This window comes from Natator depressus, chromosome 6 (genome assembly GCF_965152275.1).
Source record: "Natator depressus isolate rNatDep1 chromosome 6, rNatDep2.hap1, whole genome shotgun sequence".
NCBI lineage: Eukaryota > Metazoa > Chordata > Testudines > Cheloniidae > Natator > Natator depressus.
Window position 1 is genome coordinate 98,832,320 of NC_134239.1, and position 16,907 is coordinate 98,849,226.

The following is a 16,907-nucleotide window of genomic DNA, read 5'->3' on the forward strand; positions in this document are numbered from 1 at the left end:
GAACAGTTTGCCAGTAATTTCTTAATTTTGTTTCCTAAAAGGAAAAGAGATACAAACAAACGTTGTTATATGCAGTAGTAACGGTTCCCCTGCCCTCTCCAAAAAATCGTGCATCAGCAGCAGGATTTAAACCCTGAAACTTCATCACTATAGCACAGCTTGAGCTACAGCTAACTATATTAGCAAGTAGAAAAAGACTTGCTCTGGTGGAAGTGGGAGAAATGGGCTGCTGGAGTCATATGCTGGGTTGTGTAGGTGGTGAGGAGGAGCAAGATTGGTTCTCTCTCCCCCCCCTCCAGTGGAGGAGTACCACCTTCCCTATCTTGTACTTCCAAGAAGTGGGGGAACGGCTAAGTAGGGCTGTGTGCTGGGTCAATGTACATAGGATGGGGATTGTCAAGGGGAGTTCAGCCCATCTCTCCCCTCACTCCCCAAGAAACTGTCTGCTGCTGCTGTTAATCGGTGTCACGTGTGGTGCTCCTGCCTTGGCAATGTGAGCCCAGCCTTAGTTTATAATGTTAATGTTCAGTTATTTTAGTATGCTACCACAATTTTGTTGACAAGGCAAGTAACAGAAGGGAATGGTGGTTTTTTTCATAGTTCAGATTTCAGCCAAAACTGAACAGAATGAAGGGACAGAGAAAAGGCATTTCTCTGTCTTGTGCTCTTTTCTCCTACCAAATTTGACTGTTTAATAATGGAGGTGTTAGAGCTTTTCAGTTAAAAAAAAAAAAGGTCATTCTTTTCTATTAGAAAATGGTAGGCAATCTAAGTATGGGGTTTGTTGCTACCAGCTCACTCTACAATAATTTGCAAGAGCTGGGTTAGTGTACTGAAGCCTAAATATTTTGCACTATTACTAAACTTAGACAATCTTGTGTTTACACATTGGAAAATTTAAGTGAGCCCTCTTATAGGTGCTGGAAAATATAGGGGCTGGAAAATCTATTATCTTACCCTGTGTTTCAGATTCTACACTGGTGTTCCAGATCCATACAGATTCTTTTTGGTACTAGAATGACTTTCGTGTTCTCTGAAGGTTTCAAATATTTTAAGTTTTAGGTCCCCAAATTCACTTGCCATAATATTGCCTTGAAGTTGTTGGGATTTTTTCCCCCCTCCTTAGGTGTTTTGCCTTCTCTAAATGGTGGCAACAGTACTATAGTGTTAATTTGAAAAATATAATGTTTTGGGTATTTTTTGAATTAAATACAGTCTCCATCATAATGTATACAAAGACTTGTTTGTATGCAGATATTTATTGTCTTTTAAGAACTTCGTGATGAAGCCATCAGTGGCTAACAAAAAAAAAATTGGGATCCCTTTTCTTCATGCATGCCACGTGTGAGGATTTTGTTACATATTCCTGGACCTAAAATTCTGATTTATTTTCTGAGTGTCAGTTACAGTTTAACAATGGTATTTAGCTGTACCTTCAGATGTACATTTAAAAATATTTGTATATGGGATATTCACCTGGTATTCTTACATTTTAAAACCCCTTAATGTTTAATCTATGACTTGGCAAATGTGACCGAACTGAAACAAGAAACCAAGCTATGTCTGAGATATTACTTGCTGTAAATCTACTTCTGTTATGGAAAACATCTCTTCGGTCTTGAAAATGTAGAGGAGTAAAATAATCTGGTAATGGTGGATAATGGACGACAGAGGTCACATCAAGTAGTTTGATTTAGTTACATTGCTGTTCCATTTATGGGTTTGTTTTGTTTTTTCATTGTTTGATTCCATTTCTTAGTTCACTCCTCCTTTTCTTATTCATTCTAGGAACCTGATTGTGAATTCACAGTTTCTCAGGTAAAAAAATTTCATAAGTACCAGTATTTGAAAAAACACTGAGAATAGTTTATAGCATGTTGTATAGTGATGTTTGTTTCATTTAATTCCTTAGGGCTTGTCTACATAGAGACTTAGTGCATGGCAAGCCAGGGATGTGAATCTACAGCTATGTGTGTAGCCCCACTCTGCCCCAACCCTGTTCAGCCCCTAGTCTTGCTCTTTCCCCAACCTCAGCTCTCATTTCCTCTTCACCCCCATGCCAGCTTCACCTCTAGCCTCAGCTCCTCCCCCAGCCCCAGTTCCGTCCCCAGCTCCACCTTCAGCCCCAGTTCCACTACTGAGGAAGCCTTGGCCGTACAATAATGAGGGGGGAGGCATGGACAGATTCCGTTAATGGTGGGGGGGGCACAACTGGAAAGTTTGTGCACCACTACATTAATGTATCCTTACAATTTCGTATTAGGATAATTCTGAAAGAAGTAACAGAAAATTGCTGTGCGTAGTATTGCAGTAAAGGATTAAAATAGGCTGTTTTTTAAAACCTGTAGTTGTTACTAATAAAATGGAATATATTTAAAAACTTGTAGATTTTGGCCTTATTGTGTAAACTGAAAAGCAGAAAACACATTCCATATTAGAATAAAACATATAGCAGGAACTGCTACAAGTTTTTGGTAGAAAAACATTAGGGCTTTGAGCTCATCAGATTTGGAGATAAATGGTGCTTCTCTGTGTAGCTGGTGTGGTGGGCAAATATACCTTGCTTTCTTAAGATCTTCTATAGTGCTCCTCATTGTAGCATCTACCTTATTCTTGCACTTTGTATAGACAGAGGTGCTGAGCAACTCCAGTTGAAGTAATTCAGAATGAGACTACTCAGAGGCCGTCATGAAGTGCTCAGCATCTCAGAAGATGAGACCATAGGTGAATAAAACCAAATTGTTTCATTATGGACAAGAAAATTGGTTACAGTTATCTGTTTTGATGGAGAAAAGTATACTTTTCATTTTCTCTTCAGAAGAGTCAGTAGCCAAGTATAATTGTTCTAACAAAGCCCTGTATCACTTTACACTGCGTAAATAGTAGATTATATGAAAGGAGATGTTTTCACAAATCCCATTTTATTTTTCAAAAACCTATCTTGCTATCTTGCCATGCACCTTTAGCATCTTTTTGTACATTGATTATTTCATCTGAAAATTTTTATGCTTCCTTTAGTTAACCCAGAGGGTTGAAGTGATTATGTTGCAGTCTATCTACATTTTTTGGAGAAGGGAGGGGGAATTCCACCAACTTTGTTACATACACACACCAGCATTGGATTTATTCAGTACCTACTTCTCTTATGGGTCTTGTATAATTAACAAACAAGGATTGTGGATCATCCTCTTGTCTTGCAAGATAAAAAAAATCCCTATATGCATGCAACCTTTAAGTTCCATATTTGGTAATGTTCCATCTATTGCTACTTTGATCAAAACTCTGATAACTGAAGCATTGCCATAAGCAATACTCTGATCTGAAGTCTGATGTGTAATTAGGTGATAGTATGTGATTTTTAAGATCATTGTTGGCTATACAATGCCCAATTAGTAGTTTAACATAGAAGCACAGCCTAAGGGCCCTAACTTTCCAACAGCTGACTGATAATGACAAAAGGATGCATGTTGCTTTTTTAAAGAAGTTGCCTAATGCTTCTTGTTGGTGAAGAAGAGTGAAGATTTATCTAGGCCTTACCGATACTAAAATTGGCCTCTTTCAGCAATTGGTATAGCTGTACCAGTATAAATAGGGAAGCTGCAAATTTCATGGAAAAGCACTACAAAGCAGCTTTTCTTATGTATGCTAGGAGTTGGCATTGGTTCAGCTACGCTGATGTCTATACCAGCAATTTGCTGAAATTGGAGGTAAGGCATCAAAAAGAGGAATATAGCATGGAAATAAAATACTTGTTTGGAGCTTCATGAAAATATGTAAAGGTGAGATGAACTTTTAACTGCAAATATTTAATGAAATTAAAGGTTATCACCAAAATTACAGGTTAAGAAACTACAAGAAAAAGTAGACCTGGATTACATTGGAATTGGCTAAATTCAAATTGCCCTGGTCTGTTCTTTTTTTTCCTATTACTATTAACAGATTTCCAAAATGTGGCTGAGCTGGCTGTTTAGATGCAGTCTCTTCTCCCAGCTCCTAAATGAGGAAAAGTCTCTGAGTCAGTCTCTATTAAAATGTGGTACACATTATGAAAAGTTTGAGGTTCCTTCTGTAGCTGGCCCTCCAGTGTTTCTGGATTCAAAAAAAGATTTGTCCTTGTGTGTTTGACCCCTTTGGTTTCATTTAGAGAAGAATTAACCTTGCTATTTCTCATTTGCAAATATTAAAGCATGCCTTGCTAATGGTCTGTTTAGGCCAGAGTCAGGGAAGAAATAAACCTGATGATTTTAATAAGTCTCATGCTGGGATGTTTATGGTAGTCTGTTCTATGTCTGAAAGAAAGTCAGTGATTGATCTTGCAATCCTTTTTATCATCCTAGGCCTGTAAGTACATGTATATTAAGTTTTCAAGAAGGGAACTGGATCTGCGATGTTAGTTCTCCAGAGTTTCTATTTAACCACTGAAGCTTTTCCCCTCTGGTTTGAGAGGTGAAACAGCCTACACTGAGCAGTTCATACAGCAAAATCCTTGAGTAATTTACTATTCCGTGTAATCCTCCAAGTCAGTGGTGGGCAACCTGCGACCCACGGGCCTCATGCAGCCAGTCAGGGTAATCCGCTGGCGGACTGCGAGACAGTGTTTACACTGACCATCCGCAGGCACAGCTGCCTGCAGCTCCCAGTGGCTGCTGTTTGCCATTCCTGGCCAAAGGGAGCTGCGGGAAGCAGCCCAGGGGACCTGCTGGCTGCCACTTCCCACAGCTCCCATTGGCTGGAAACAACAAGCTGCAGGCGGCCATGCCCACCACTGACTTGGAGGATTACATGGAATAGTAAATTACTCAGGGATTTTGCTGTATGAACTGCTCAGTGTAGGCTGTTTCACCTCTCAAACCAGAGGGGAAAAGCTTCAGTGGTTAAATAGAAACTCTGGAGAACTAACATTGCAGATCCAGTTCCCTTCTTGATAACTTAATATACATGTACTTACAGGCCTAGGATGATAAAAAGGATTGCAAGATCAATCACTGACTTTCTTTCAGACATAGAACAGACTACCATAAACATCCCAGCATGAGACTTGTTCACTTGAGCTATTTGCCTGTCCAATTCACCATCCAATGCTGCAATGGTATTGTGCAATTGGTTAGACTTAGCATATCGGTAGATATACATGTTTACTAGTGGTGATTATTCTGAAGCAAGGAGATTTGGATTCTCCTTTTTAAAGGCTGCCTGTATTGAAACTGAATAGTGTTGTAAGTGTTATCATTTAAGAGTCCTACTTGATAACTTTGTTCTCTACTGATTAAGATTTTCTTTTCCCCTGTGCACTGAGCTGCCTAGGGTAAGGTACATAGGGCCATGATTTGCCTTCCCCTCTTGTAATGGTGTGGCTAAGGGGAGATTGACTGTTGGTGACTTGGAACTGAGGCTGGAAATGTTTCCAGCCGTGGAACCTCAAGCAATTGCTTGTTCCAAAGACCAGTCCTAATGTTTTGTATTTATTATAGTGCATCAAAATTCTGCCACCTGAACCAGTCAGTCAAATCACTACCTTTCTCACCCCAAACAAAGTATAAAATATGACGGGATTAAAAAAGGTTAAAAACCTACTAAAATTAAATGTGTTTTAGTTTATTTGCTTTATCCTTATGTAGGCTGCTTGGAGTTTGAAAACACGAGCTCTAACGGAAATGGTTTATGTGGATGAAATTGATATAGATCAGGAGGGAATAGCAGAGATAATTCTTGATGAAAATGCCATTGCTCAAGTTGCACGTAAGTACAGACTTTCACCTAAATGTATTAAAATGATGTAAATTCTTTGTGGCAGGACTGTCATCTAGTATATAAATTGTACAGTACATAATGTTATAGGGACCAACCTACTGTTGATTTTTATGCATTACACAATATAAATGTTCAATAATATAACATGGCATTGGAAAAGGTACATTGAGATTCAGCTGAAAGAAAAATAGTTTTGTTTACTAAATTTAGCAGTTTAATAGATTTTTAAATCTGTTCAGTTATGTAAAGCCCACATCTCTTAAGGAATATAATAGCAGCATACCTAGCCTGGCATCAGGATGCATCTACTGTCACAGTTTACCTTTACTTGGTACCTTGAGTTCCTCTCTGGCTGGGCAGTTCATTTGGCGTGTATTTTATGCTGCTGCTTTGGCCTTTCAACCAAAGCCAAAGTCTACTTTCAAGGCTAGATTCCTCCATCAGTCTTCCACTCGGGTTCAGTAATCCTTTTCCCCTCAGTGCATGGGTTTCTGTACCACTTCTCTAGGAGTTAGCACTGGTGGAGGTGGAAAGGACACGGATCCTTCCTCTAATATGTGTCCTACCCCTGGAATCCTAAATTGTGAGTAGCAGTATGCCCTAATCTAAGACTGCTCTGCTGTGCTGTTTCCCAGGACCATTTCCTAGAAAGCTTGTTGGTGGTATGGCCTTTCCTAGCCCCTCCCCAGGGTCCTTCTTTGGCCCATCTCTAGGTCTCCTCTCTGGCCCTTTCCTGGCTTCTTCCACACAGTCTCTCTCAGGATTCCTCACCATCTGCCTTTCTCAACAAGGAGTCATTATGAAAAATGATAGTCAGCCTGTAATTAAAACAAGGACTGAAAAGGAGGTGACCTCTGACTGGCATCTTAGGGAAAAATTGCTAGTAGCTAATAGTTTAAGTTTATATCATGCAAATGAATGTTAAGCAAGGTGTATACAAATAAAAGTAGTTATCTACAGTAGGCAAGTTCGAGAGCTTTTGAAAGGAGAGCAACAGTTGGTTGAATAAGAGAGGGGAGAACCCTCTAAAAGCTGAAAGGCAGAGACCCAGCCTCTGAAAAAATGATCACACTATTTTATTTATGTATTGACTTCTATAGTACTCAGAATAAAAGTGACTAATGACTAAGGGGGATACTTCTGGAGAATTTGGGAATTGAAGTACATCAAGAGTTAATCTGAAAGAAAATTAGAACTTGCAGCGTGCTAAGGAATTTGGCTAATGGACGTGGGTGGCAGGGAGCTCCTTTGCAGAAGCAGAAGAACAGGGTGATTTACAGTTCTGGATGCCCCAAGAAAATATCACAAGGTCTAATCTGGACTACAAGGTCCAATCTGGACTACAAGGTCCCTGTCTTGAGGACTAGGTCTTCATTCTCTTTAAGGACCATGCAGCCTTAGGGTGGCTATTTACAAACGTTAAGTGATAATACTCTTATTTTGTAGGCCCAGGAACTTCTTTGAAACTCCCTGGAACCAGTCAGGGTGGAGGTCCCAGTCCAGCTGTTAGGTATCTATTTCCTTATGTTTGGCAGCTTTAACTTGTAAATATATTAAATTTAGGATCTGCACATTAATGTAACATATTAAGTTTAACAAATGTTAGGTTTAAATGTGTAGCATTTCTGTATTGATAAATTGGTGGAAATACCACTTCTATTCCAGGATGACTTGAGAAGAGCAAATATAGTACCTGTCTTTAGAAAAGGGGTGGGGAAAGGAGCCGGGGAATTATAGACCAGTCAGGCTAACTTTGATACCTGGAAAGATACTGGAACAAGTGTATTAAACAATTTATTTGTTAAGCACCTATAGGATAATAAGATGGTAAGTAATATTTGTCAAAAACAAATCATGCCAAACCAATTAAATTTTTTTCTTTGTCTGATATAGAGTGGATGGGGGAAGCAGTAAACATGATCTGTGTTGGTTTTAGTAGGGCTTTTGACACAGTCCCATGTGACATTCTCATAAGCAAACTAGAGAAATATGATCTAGATGAAGTTACTAGAAGGTGGGTATATAACTAACTGGTTGAAAGACTGTATTCAAAGAATAATTACCAATGGCTTGCTGTCAAGCTGGAAAGATATATGTATGTAGTGAAGGCCCTCAGAGGTCTGTCCTGTATTTGGTACTATTAAATGTTTTAATTAATGACTTGGCTAAAGAGTATCCTTATAAATTTTGCAGTTTAAATCAAGATGGGAGGGATTGCAAGCACTTTTGGAGGATTAGCATTCAAAACAACCTTGAGAAATTAGAGAATTGATCTTAGATCAACAAGATGAAATTCAATAAAGACAAGTGCAAGTACTACACTTACAAACAAACAAAATCAAATACAAAACTACAATAGTACTGCTGTAAAGGATCTGTGGGTTATAATGGATCACAAATTGATTTTGAGCCAACAGTGTGATGCAGTTGTGAAAAAGGTTATCATCTAGGATGTATTCATTACCTCCTGTGTAAGACATAGGAGGTAATTATCCCACTCTGCTCAGCACTGGTGAGGCCTCAGCTGGAGTAGCATATTCAGTTCTGGGCACCACGCTTTAAGAAAACTGGAAACAAATTAGAGAAAGTCCAGAGGACAGCAACAAAAATGGTAAAAGGTTTAGAAAACCTGATGTATGAAGACAAATAAAAACTCGGCACGTTTAGTCTTGAGAAAAGAAGACTGAGGGAGGATCTGATAACAGTCTTCAAATATGAAAAGGGCTGTTGTAAAGTTGATAGTAATCAATTGTTTTCAATGTCCACAGCAGGTAGGACAAGAATTTGCATAATTTGCAGCAGGGAAGATTTAGGTTAGATATTAGGAAAAATTTTCTAACTAAGAGTAATTAAGCTCTGGAATAGACTTCTAAGGGAGGTTGTGGAATCCCTATCCTTGGAAGTTTTTAAGAATAGGTTAGACTAACACCTGTCAGGGATGGACAAAGTTTACTTGGTCCTTCCTCAGGCCAGGAAGCTAGAGTAGAAGAGCTCAAGGTCCCTTCCAGCTCTACATCTCCATGATTCTATGAACACATTTCCCTCATCTGCTCTTCATTTTAATATTTGTTGATTCGATTTAGGCCAGTGACTCAGTCAGGAAGACCTGTTACAGGGTTTGTGCGACCCAGCACACAAAGTGGACGACCAGGCACTATGGAACAGGCTATAAGAACTCCTAGAACCGCTCATACTGCTCGCCCAATTACTAGTGCTTCTGGAAGATGTGTCAGACTAGGAACGGTGAGTGACTTGGCTTTACTACTGTGAAGGATGGCTTTCCCTTCTGCGATGGTGTAGTTGAGCTTAAAAATTATGTCTGAAAAAAATCAAACTTGGGAAAGTTAGCTCAAGTAATATGAAGTAGATAGCCAAGCTCTATATTTAAAAAAATTGAATAAAATGCTATCAAACCTTACTTGTGTTTAAATATGCATAAAATTTCACAAAATTTCCTGATTCTTCACTCACTGAACTCCATGAAGAAAACTGCTTCAACAGAAGCAGGATGGAGCCCTCTCCAAGTTTTCCACTTTTTTTTTCCCCACTGTTAGAGAGCAATAGTTTCTTTAAAATCACCAGTGAGTTACTAAGATTAAATCTGGCTAATTTATGCTGTGTTAGTGAAATCACCAATAGTGTGTCTGGCTTGAAGACATAATGTAAACCTGGGTTTTTTTGGTAGGCAAAAATTGTTGTTGAACTCCTGCTATATATGCATATAACCAGTTCTTCCCAAGTCTTTGCAAAAGCAGCCTTTTTTTAAAATACTCTACAGTTATAATTTACGTTTTTTTCCATTAAAGGTTTTTTCAGCTGATATTTGAAATGTATTTGTATAGTGTAATGGGTTCATTCTGTTTAACACTTTTTTTTTCAGGCCTCTATGCTCACAAATCCAGAGGGTCCTTTCATAAACTTGTCTAGATTGAATTTAGCAAAATATGCTCAAAAACCAAAGTTAGCAAAGGTATGTGACTATTTTGGTCAATGTTCTGCTATATTTAATATCACTTCAATGTTAATTTACCGTTAGTCTCTCTCGTCTTCTAGATTTTTAGGACCCTTTCCAGCCTAATATTTCCTCCACAGCTGCTGGACTATGGGAGTGCCACAATCTTTCAAGGTCCAGCAGCTGAGGAGTCTGTTCGCTACTCAGAGAAGGAAGTACTCTTGTTAGCAGTACTAACACATTGCATTAGGTATTTCTCAATGCTAACAATCCTCAAATCCCCAATATTGTGGTAAATTGGGATTCGGGAAATAGACTTGTCTTATAAATCCAGAAATGAAGTGTCCAGCAGCAGTATTTAGAACCTCAATTGTCCTAATATGGGGTCAGCTATTTTTCCCCCCCACCTCCTTTAGATGGGGAAGGCTTTTTTTTTTTTTTTTTTTATAAACAAACAAGACACCATCTGTGTGAGCACAGACATTGTACTTGGACACAAATGTACTCTGACATCTTTGTGTCCATCAGGAAAAGTAGCAAAGGCTGTTCAAACTAAAGCCTCACCTGTTTCTCCAGCCAACCATGTCTGAAGAAATTGCAGTCATAAGAGGGAGGGTCCTAAGGACTTCAAGAAAACGTTAGGTCTTTCCCCTATTATGCCCCAATGGATGGAGCTGGAAGACCTCTCACCAATATATTCTTCTTGGTTCTCTCTCCTTCCCTTTCAAGATCTAAGATTAAGAAACTCCAACAGGCTGTTCAACCCCAGTAAGGGGAGATGGACGGGTCCAGTACAGGATATCAGCAATTCATTTACAAAAGCTCATTCCCTCCCTCCTGATCCAAGCTGCATAACTTCTAACTGCAGAAGGTTGTATGTGGGTGGCAGCCTAACATAGTAAGGCCAATGTATCTTCTACATAGGTTGCCAGACTCAAAATAGACACTCCAGAATCTGAGACCACAGGTGTGCATGTACCCTCAGTATATTTTTATAATGCTGTTTGTTCTAATAGACCTCCTTTGAAAATAAATAAATGGGAATAATTACAGTCCACATATCCATTCTATGCTATTATAAAGATGACATTAAATTCCTTAAACTTGTAATCTTAAAGTGAGAAAACGTAATGTTTTTTCAGTTTACAGAATTGACATTATTTTAAGGTGCATTTATGCTAGGTCCACAAATATTAGCAGTGTGACCCAGACTGGAAAACGTTTGTGAAGAGGTAATACTGAATCAAAGTTTAAAACGAGGCATTGAACATACATAAGCCATTATTATGTTATGGTGATAGAACATTCAGTTACTTTCAAGAAATATTACATCAGCTAATGGATCTTGAACCATGCATACAAGACGGACAAAAGGCAATAAAATACCTTGTTCGGCCTCTAAGAGAATTTTGTGGATGAATTTGGAGTATGAATAAAAGTCTACACTGTTAATCTAAAAAAGATTTAAAATGTTTGGATTTTTTCCTTCGCTTTCAAAGCATGACTTACTTCCCTTTTTCGTATTAGATCTGTTTTTCCACGAGCATTAGTGCTCATAATTTTTTTAGTCTGTTTAGTTCTCATGATTGACAGCAAGAGAAACTGAAGTCCTCTACCAACACAACAAGTATATCAGTTTGCCTTCCCTCACAAATGTAACTCAGTCCTTACCTGAAAGATGCAAAGATGATTTTGTTTCATGTTTTATCATTGGGTGACCTCTCAATTGTGTCTCTTTACGAGAGTGCTAGTTGAGTTGATGTCTATGTGGATACCTGCCCACAAGGAAGTGGACTGATAGCCACAGTTCACTTTGCATAGGCCACTGAAAGGCTATCAGATGGGCTGATTCTCTTCTGACTGAGCTGTATTTGACTAGTAACTTAGAGGTGGAAGTCCCTTTTTTGAGACATGCAATCGTGAGCATTGCACATCTGCCTTTAAATCTGTTAATGGCAGTCAGCCTATCTAGGACTGTAGTTAATACACACATATTGGTACATTGTTATACAAAAACAAACCCTATCTTTATAAAGGTCTTAAAGAGGAATATGTGGGCGATTCCTGAAGCCTAGATAGGTGAGGATTTCTCCTGAACTCTGAATCCTCTTTTCTTCTAAGCTTAAGGCACTTAAACAAAAACTTCATTAAAATGTGACAGATTTTTTAATCAATCAGATGGTGTTCTGTATGCAAATATGTGTACTGCAACTAAATGTGCAGATTTGGAAACTCTGCATGCAGATGGATAGTTAGGTTGCTTGCATACTCACATTCCAGATTGACACCTTCAGTTGCAGTAATAATATGCCATAGAAAATGCCATAGAAATTTTTACTCCTGAGGGCATTCTGCAACAAAAAAATTAAAAATTCTGCGCACAATATTTTAAAATTCTGCAAATTTTATTTGTCAGATAAGTGTGGAAGCTCCAGAATTGCAGTGGGGATCACGGGCCACTGGCTGCAGAGAGGTGGGAGATCAGACTCAGCAGTGAGGCTGTACCCAACCCTGACACAGCGCAAGGACTGGGCCTGCCCCAGAAACACCCCAGGGCCCTTCCCCTCCATACCAGGTGTGGGCAGGCAGGCTCAGCAAGGCACGATCCAAGTGTGGAGGGACTTAGTGTGGGGGGATCCAAATGTGGGTTGAGAGGGTTCTTTTGGGGGCAATCTGTGTGCGGATGGCTCAGTGGGGGATCTGGATGCACAGGGCCTTGGAGGGTTCTGGGTGCAACGGTAATGGGACTCTTCAGGGGGGTCAAGGTGAAGGTAGTTCGGGAGGGTGGGGGGGAGTCTGGGTGTGGAGGGCTCAATGTGGGGGATCCAGATGCTGGGGAAGTAGGGCTCAGTGGGATGGGGATCCAGGTGCAGCTGGTTGGGGCTCGGTAGGGTGGGCATCCAGGTACAGGTGGCTCATCAGGGCGGTTCAGGTGCAGCAGGGAGCTGTGAGGGTTTGAGGGGATCTGGATGCAAAGGGGTTGGGCGGATGGGGGAGCAGCTCCCTGTACAGTGATTCCTCCTCCTGCAGCTGAGGAGCTATGGGTGCAGGAAGCACGAGGGAGGGGAGAATTTTCAGAGCTTCCTACAGCCAGGGGAAAAATCTGGGGGTGAGTCTGACACAGCCCTGGATGCTGTGCAGGGGAAGAGGAAGTCCCGTCCTCCCCAGCCCAGCCAGGACTAGCAGCTGAGCCCGGTGCATGGTAGAAACCACTAGCCAGGTCTTCCCCAGTCCTGCCCCATAGTGATTTACCTAACTGCCAGCTGCCCTGGGCACCCAAAACATGCTTCTGGGAAGGGACACATGACCGCTCTTGTGGCTTCCCTTTGCTTTCCCCTCAGAGTCATTTTTCTGAGGAGTAAAGAAAATCTGTAGGGGACCTAAATTCTGCGCATGCACGGTGGCGCAGAATTCTCCCAGGAGTAAGAAATGTAGGACTGGAAGGGTTCTCAGTAGGTCATTATTTCAATACCTGCACTGAGGCAGGGTTAAGTATTGTCTAGACCACCTCAAGAGGTGTTTGTCTAACCTGTTTTTAAAATCTTCTGATTGAGATTTTACAACCTGCCTAGGTAAATTGTTCAATGATTAACTAACTCCCCTTACCATTAGAAAGTTTTTCATAATATCTAATTCTCCCTTGCTGCAATTAAAGCCCATTACTTCTTGTCCTATCCTCAATAGTCAAAGAACAGTTTATTACCCTTCTCTTTAGAACAAGCTTTTACGTACTTGAATATTATTATGTCCCCCTTCAGTCTTCTTCTCTAGAAGAAACAAACCCAGGTTTTTTTTGTCTTTCCTCATAAGTCATGTTTTCTAGACCTTTGATTTTTGTTGCTCTCCTCTGGACTTTCTCCAATCTGTTCACATCTTTCCTAAAGTGTGATATCCAGAACTGGACACAATACTCTAGTGGAGGCCTTCTCCGTGCTGAGTAGAGTGGAAGAATAATTTGTGTCTTGCTTACAACTCTCCTGCTAGTACATTCCAGAATGATGTTTGCTATTTTTGCAACAGCATTACATTGACGACTCATATTTAGTTTGTGATCCACATCCACGCATGCAAACACATGCGTACATTTTTTAAACAGCATCGGTCTTGAAAACTTAGCATTTTTTCAAAAGCTGAAGTGAATCATCACTTTCAGCTCAGAAGGGGCTTAGGCTAATGAATCTTACTAGACACATCCACAAGGAGCAAGTACAATTATCAATGTTAGAAAGCTAACGTAATATGACATTAATATTTCTTACAGAAAGTAAGACGAGTTAAAATGTGCAGCTTTATGGATTTTACAATTTTTTAAGGAGAAGACAGCATTGAGTCTAAAGCCAAAGCATGATGAAGTTTTAAGATCCTCATTTCATTTTGTGTTAAGGATTGTTGCTTAAAGCTGTAAAACTCTCTGTGCTATCACCTCTCCAACGTGCAAAGAGATAATAAATCTCAACCACTAAGTTCACAGAGCTGTGTAACTATGAAGTAAAAATGTTAAATGAACCAAACTGTATCATAGAATCTCTATAGATAGTAATTCCATGCTCTAATAATAAGAATATAGCAGTAGGGATATATTACCGACCACCTGACCAGGATAGTGATAGTGAGACTGAGAGATTACTATTCGTCATTAGTGATAATGCTCAGGGAGATTAGGAAGGCTAACATACAAAACAAAAAGCACACAGTAATAATGGGGGATTTCAACTATCCCCATATTGACTGCATACATAGCACCTCAGGACGAGATGCAGAGACATTTCTTGACACCTTAAATGACTGCTTCTTGGAGCAGCTAGTCCTGGAACCCATAAGAGGAGAGGCAATTCTTGATTTAGTTCTAAGCGGAGCACAGGATCTGGTCCAAGGTGTGACTATAGCTGGACTGCTCTGTAATGGTGACCATAATATGATTAAATTTAAACATCCCTGTGGTGGGGAAAACACCACAGCAGCCTAACACTGTAGCATTTAATTTCAGAAAGGGGGACTACACAAAAATGAGGAAGTTAGTTAAACAGAAATTAAAAGGTACAGTGCCAAAAGTGAAATCCCTGCAAGCTGCATGGAAACTTTTTAAAGACACCATAATAGAGGCTCAATTAAATGTATACCCCAAATTAAAAAAACATAGTAAGAGAACCAAAAAAGTGCCACCGTGACTAAACAAAGTAAAAGAAGTAATGAGAGACAAAAAGGCATCCTTTAAAAAAATGGAAGTTAAATCCTAGTGAGGAAAATAGAACAGAGCATAAACTCTGGCAAATGAAGTGTAAAAATGTAATTAGGAAAGCCAAAAAATAATTTGAAGAACAGCTATCCAAAGACTCAAAAAGTAATAGCAAAAGAAATTGTAAGTACATCAGAAGCAGGAAGCCTGCTGAACAACCAGTGGGGCCACTGGACGATCAAGATGCTTTTTCCACTGAATGCATCCAATGAAGTGAGCTGTAGCTCACGAAAGCTTATGCTCAAATAAATTTGTTAGTCTCTAAGGTGCCACAAGTACTCCTTTTCTTTTTGCGAATACGGACTAACACGACTGCTACTCTGAAACAAGATGCTAAAGAAACACTCAAGGATGATAAGGCCGTTACGGAGAAATTAAATTAATTCTTTGCATCAGTCTTCATGGCTGAAGATGTGAGGGAGATTCCCAAACCTGAGCCCTTCTTTTTAGGTGACAAATCTGAGGAACTGTACCAGATTGAGGTGTCAGAGGTGGTTTTGGAACAAATTGATAAACTAAAAAAGCATTTCTCAAATGCTGCCACCATGGCGCATGCAGCCACCAGGGGCTTTTCTTGCAGCCACAGCCTCCTGGGCAGTGACTGGGGCAGGGATGCAAAGCAGTACCTCTCCCCCAGGACCACCAGAAGGGGTTGGGCCCTCCCCCCATCTGGAGCCACAAACGCCGGATGAGCATGCAGCCAATGAGTTTCCCACCTTCCCGGGGGTGGTGACGGTTGGGTTTCGGGCTTCAGCCTAGGGCGGCGGGTGGCAGGCTCCAGTCATGGGACTTTGGGCTCTGGCCCTGGACCCCAGTCACACGGTGGCAGGTGCCAGCTCTGGGCTCAACCCCACCATTGTCCCTGGCCCCCACAGCCTCCTCCAGCCCTGGGCTCCAGCTGTGTGGTGGCAGGCTCCAGCCCTGGACCCTGGGTTCACTGCCCCCCCCATTGCCCCTGGCCCCCCCACTGTCTCCCTACCCACTTCCCCATCCAGGCTTTGTCCCCTGCTTGCCAGGGCTGAGTAAGTCTGCTGTGAAAATTGATATTTGTACAGTTGTTAATATTACCTTTCACAGCCTCCCAGCTAGCTAGGAAGTTTGCTATGAAAAGTGATATTAACAAACATACCAATATTACTTTTCGCAGCAGCAGACTTTCTAGCTAGCAAGTCTTTTTAAAAAGGCAACCAAAAATAAAAACAAACAACAAAAAAAGACAAGAATGTGAAAAGCACCTTATTTGTGTTTCTATTCAGTTTAGGTCCAGTAAAGAATAGAGAACTGTACATTATTTTTATTATTGAGTCTGCAAACAAAAAACCTATATAAATAAATTATAATGATTTGGACATGTATATTTATTTTTCCTAAAGAAAAATTGTCATAGCGGCCACCAGCAAGAGTTGGTGGGCACACTCTGAGGCCATCAAAAAATGTATTGTGAAAACCCCTGAAGTAAACAGTAATAAGTCACCAGGACCGGATGGTATTCACTCAAGAGTTCTGAAGAAACTCAAATGTGAAATTGCAGAACTACTAACTGTAGTTTGTAACCTATCACTTAAATCTGCTTCTATACCAAATGACTGGAGGATAGCTAATGTGAAGCCAGTTTTTAGAAAGGACTCCAGAGATGATCCTGGCAATTACAGGCCCGTAAGCCTGACTTCAGTACTGGACAAACTGGTTGAACCTATAGTAAAGAACAAAGTTGAGACACCCCTAGATGATCATAATTTGTTGGGGAAGAGTCAATATGGTTTTTGTAAAGGGAAATCATGCCTCACAAATCTACTTGAATTCTTTGAGGAGGCAAACAAGCATGTTGACAAGGGGGATCCATTGGATATACTATACTTAGATTTTCAGAAAGCCTTTTACAAGGTCCCTCACCAAAGGCTTTTAAGCAAAGTAAGCTATCATGGGATATGAGGGAAAGTCTTCTCATGGATTGGTAACTGGATAAAA

General features: G+C 40.3%; 1 protein-coding gene across 5 annotated transcripts in view; it reads left to right on the forward strand.

The window, feature by feature from the left end:
* Window positions 1-16,907, forward strand: part of TTC8 (tetratricopeptide repeat domain 8) — a 66,357-nt gene that overhangs the window by 12,866 nt on the left and 36,584 nt on the right. For 3 of the 5 annotated variants that reach the window (XM_074956095.1, XM_074956091.1, XM_074956092.1), the window contains 5 exons: window positions 1,789-1,818; window positions 5,619-5,739; window positions 7,198-7,261; window positions 8,835-8,994; window positions 9,632-9,721. In XM_074956095.1, coding sequence (XP_074812196.1) covers window positions 1,789-1,818; window positions 5,619-5,739; window positions 7,198-7,261; window positions 8,835-8,994; window positions 9,632-9,721 — 465 coding nt within the window. The remainder of the gene's footprint in view (window positions 1-1,788; window positions 1,819-5,618; window positions 5,740-7,197; window positions 7,262-8,834; window positions 8,995-9,631; window positions 9,722-16,907) is intronic. The other 2 variants (XM_074956093.1, XM_074956094.1) reach the window with 1 other exon arrangement.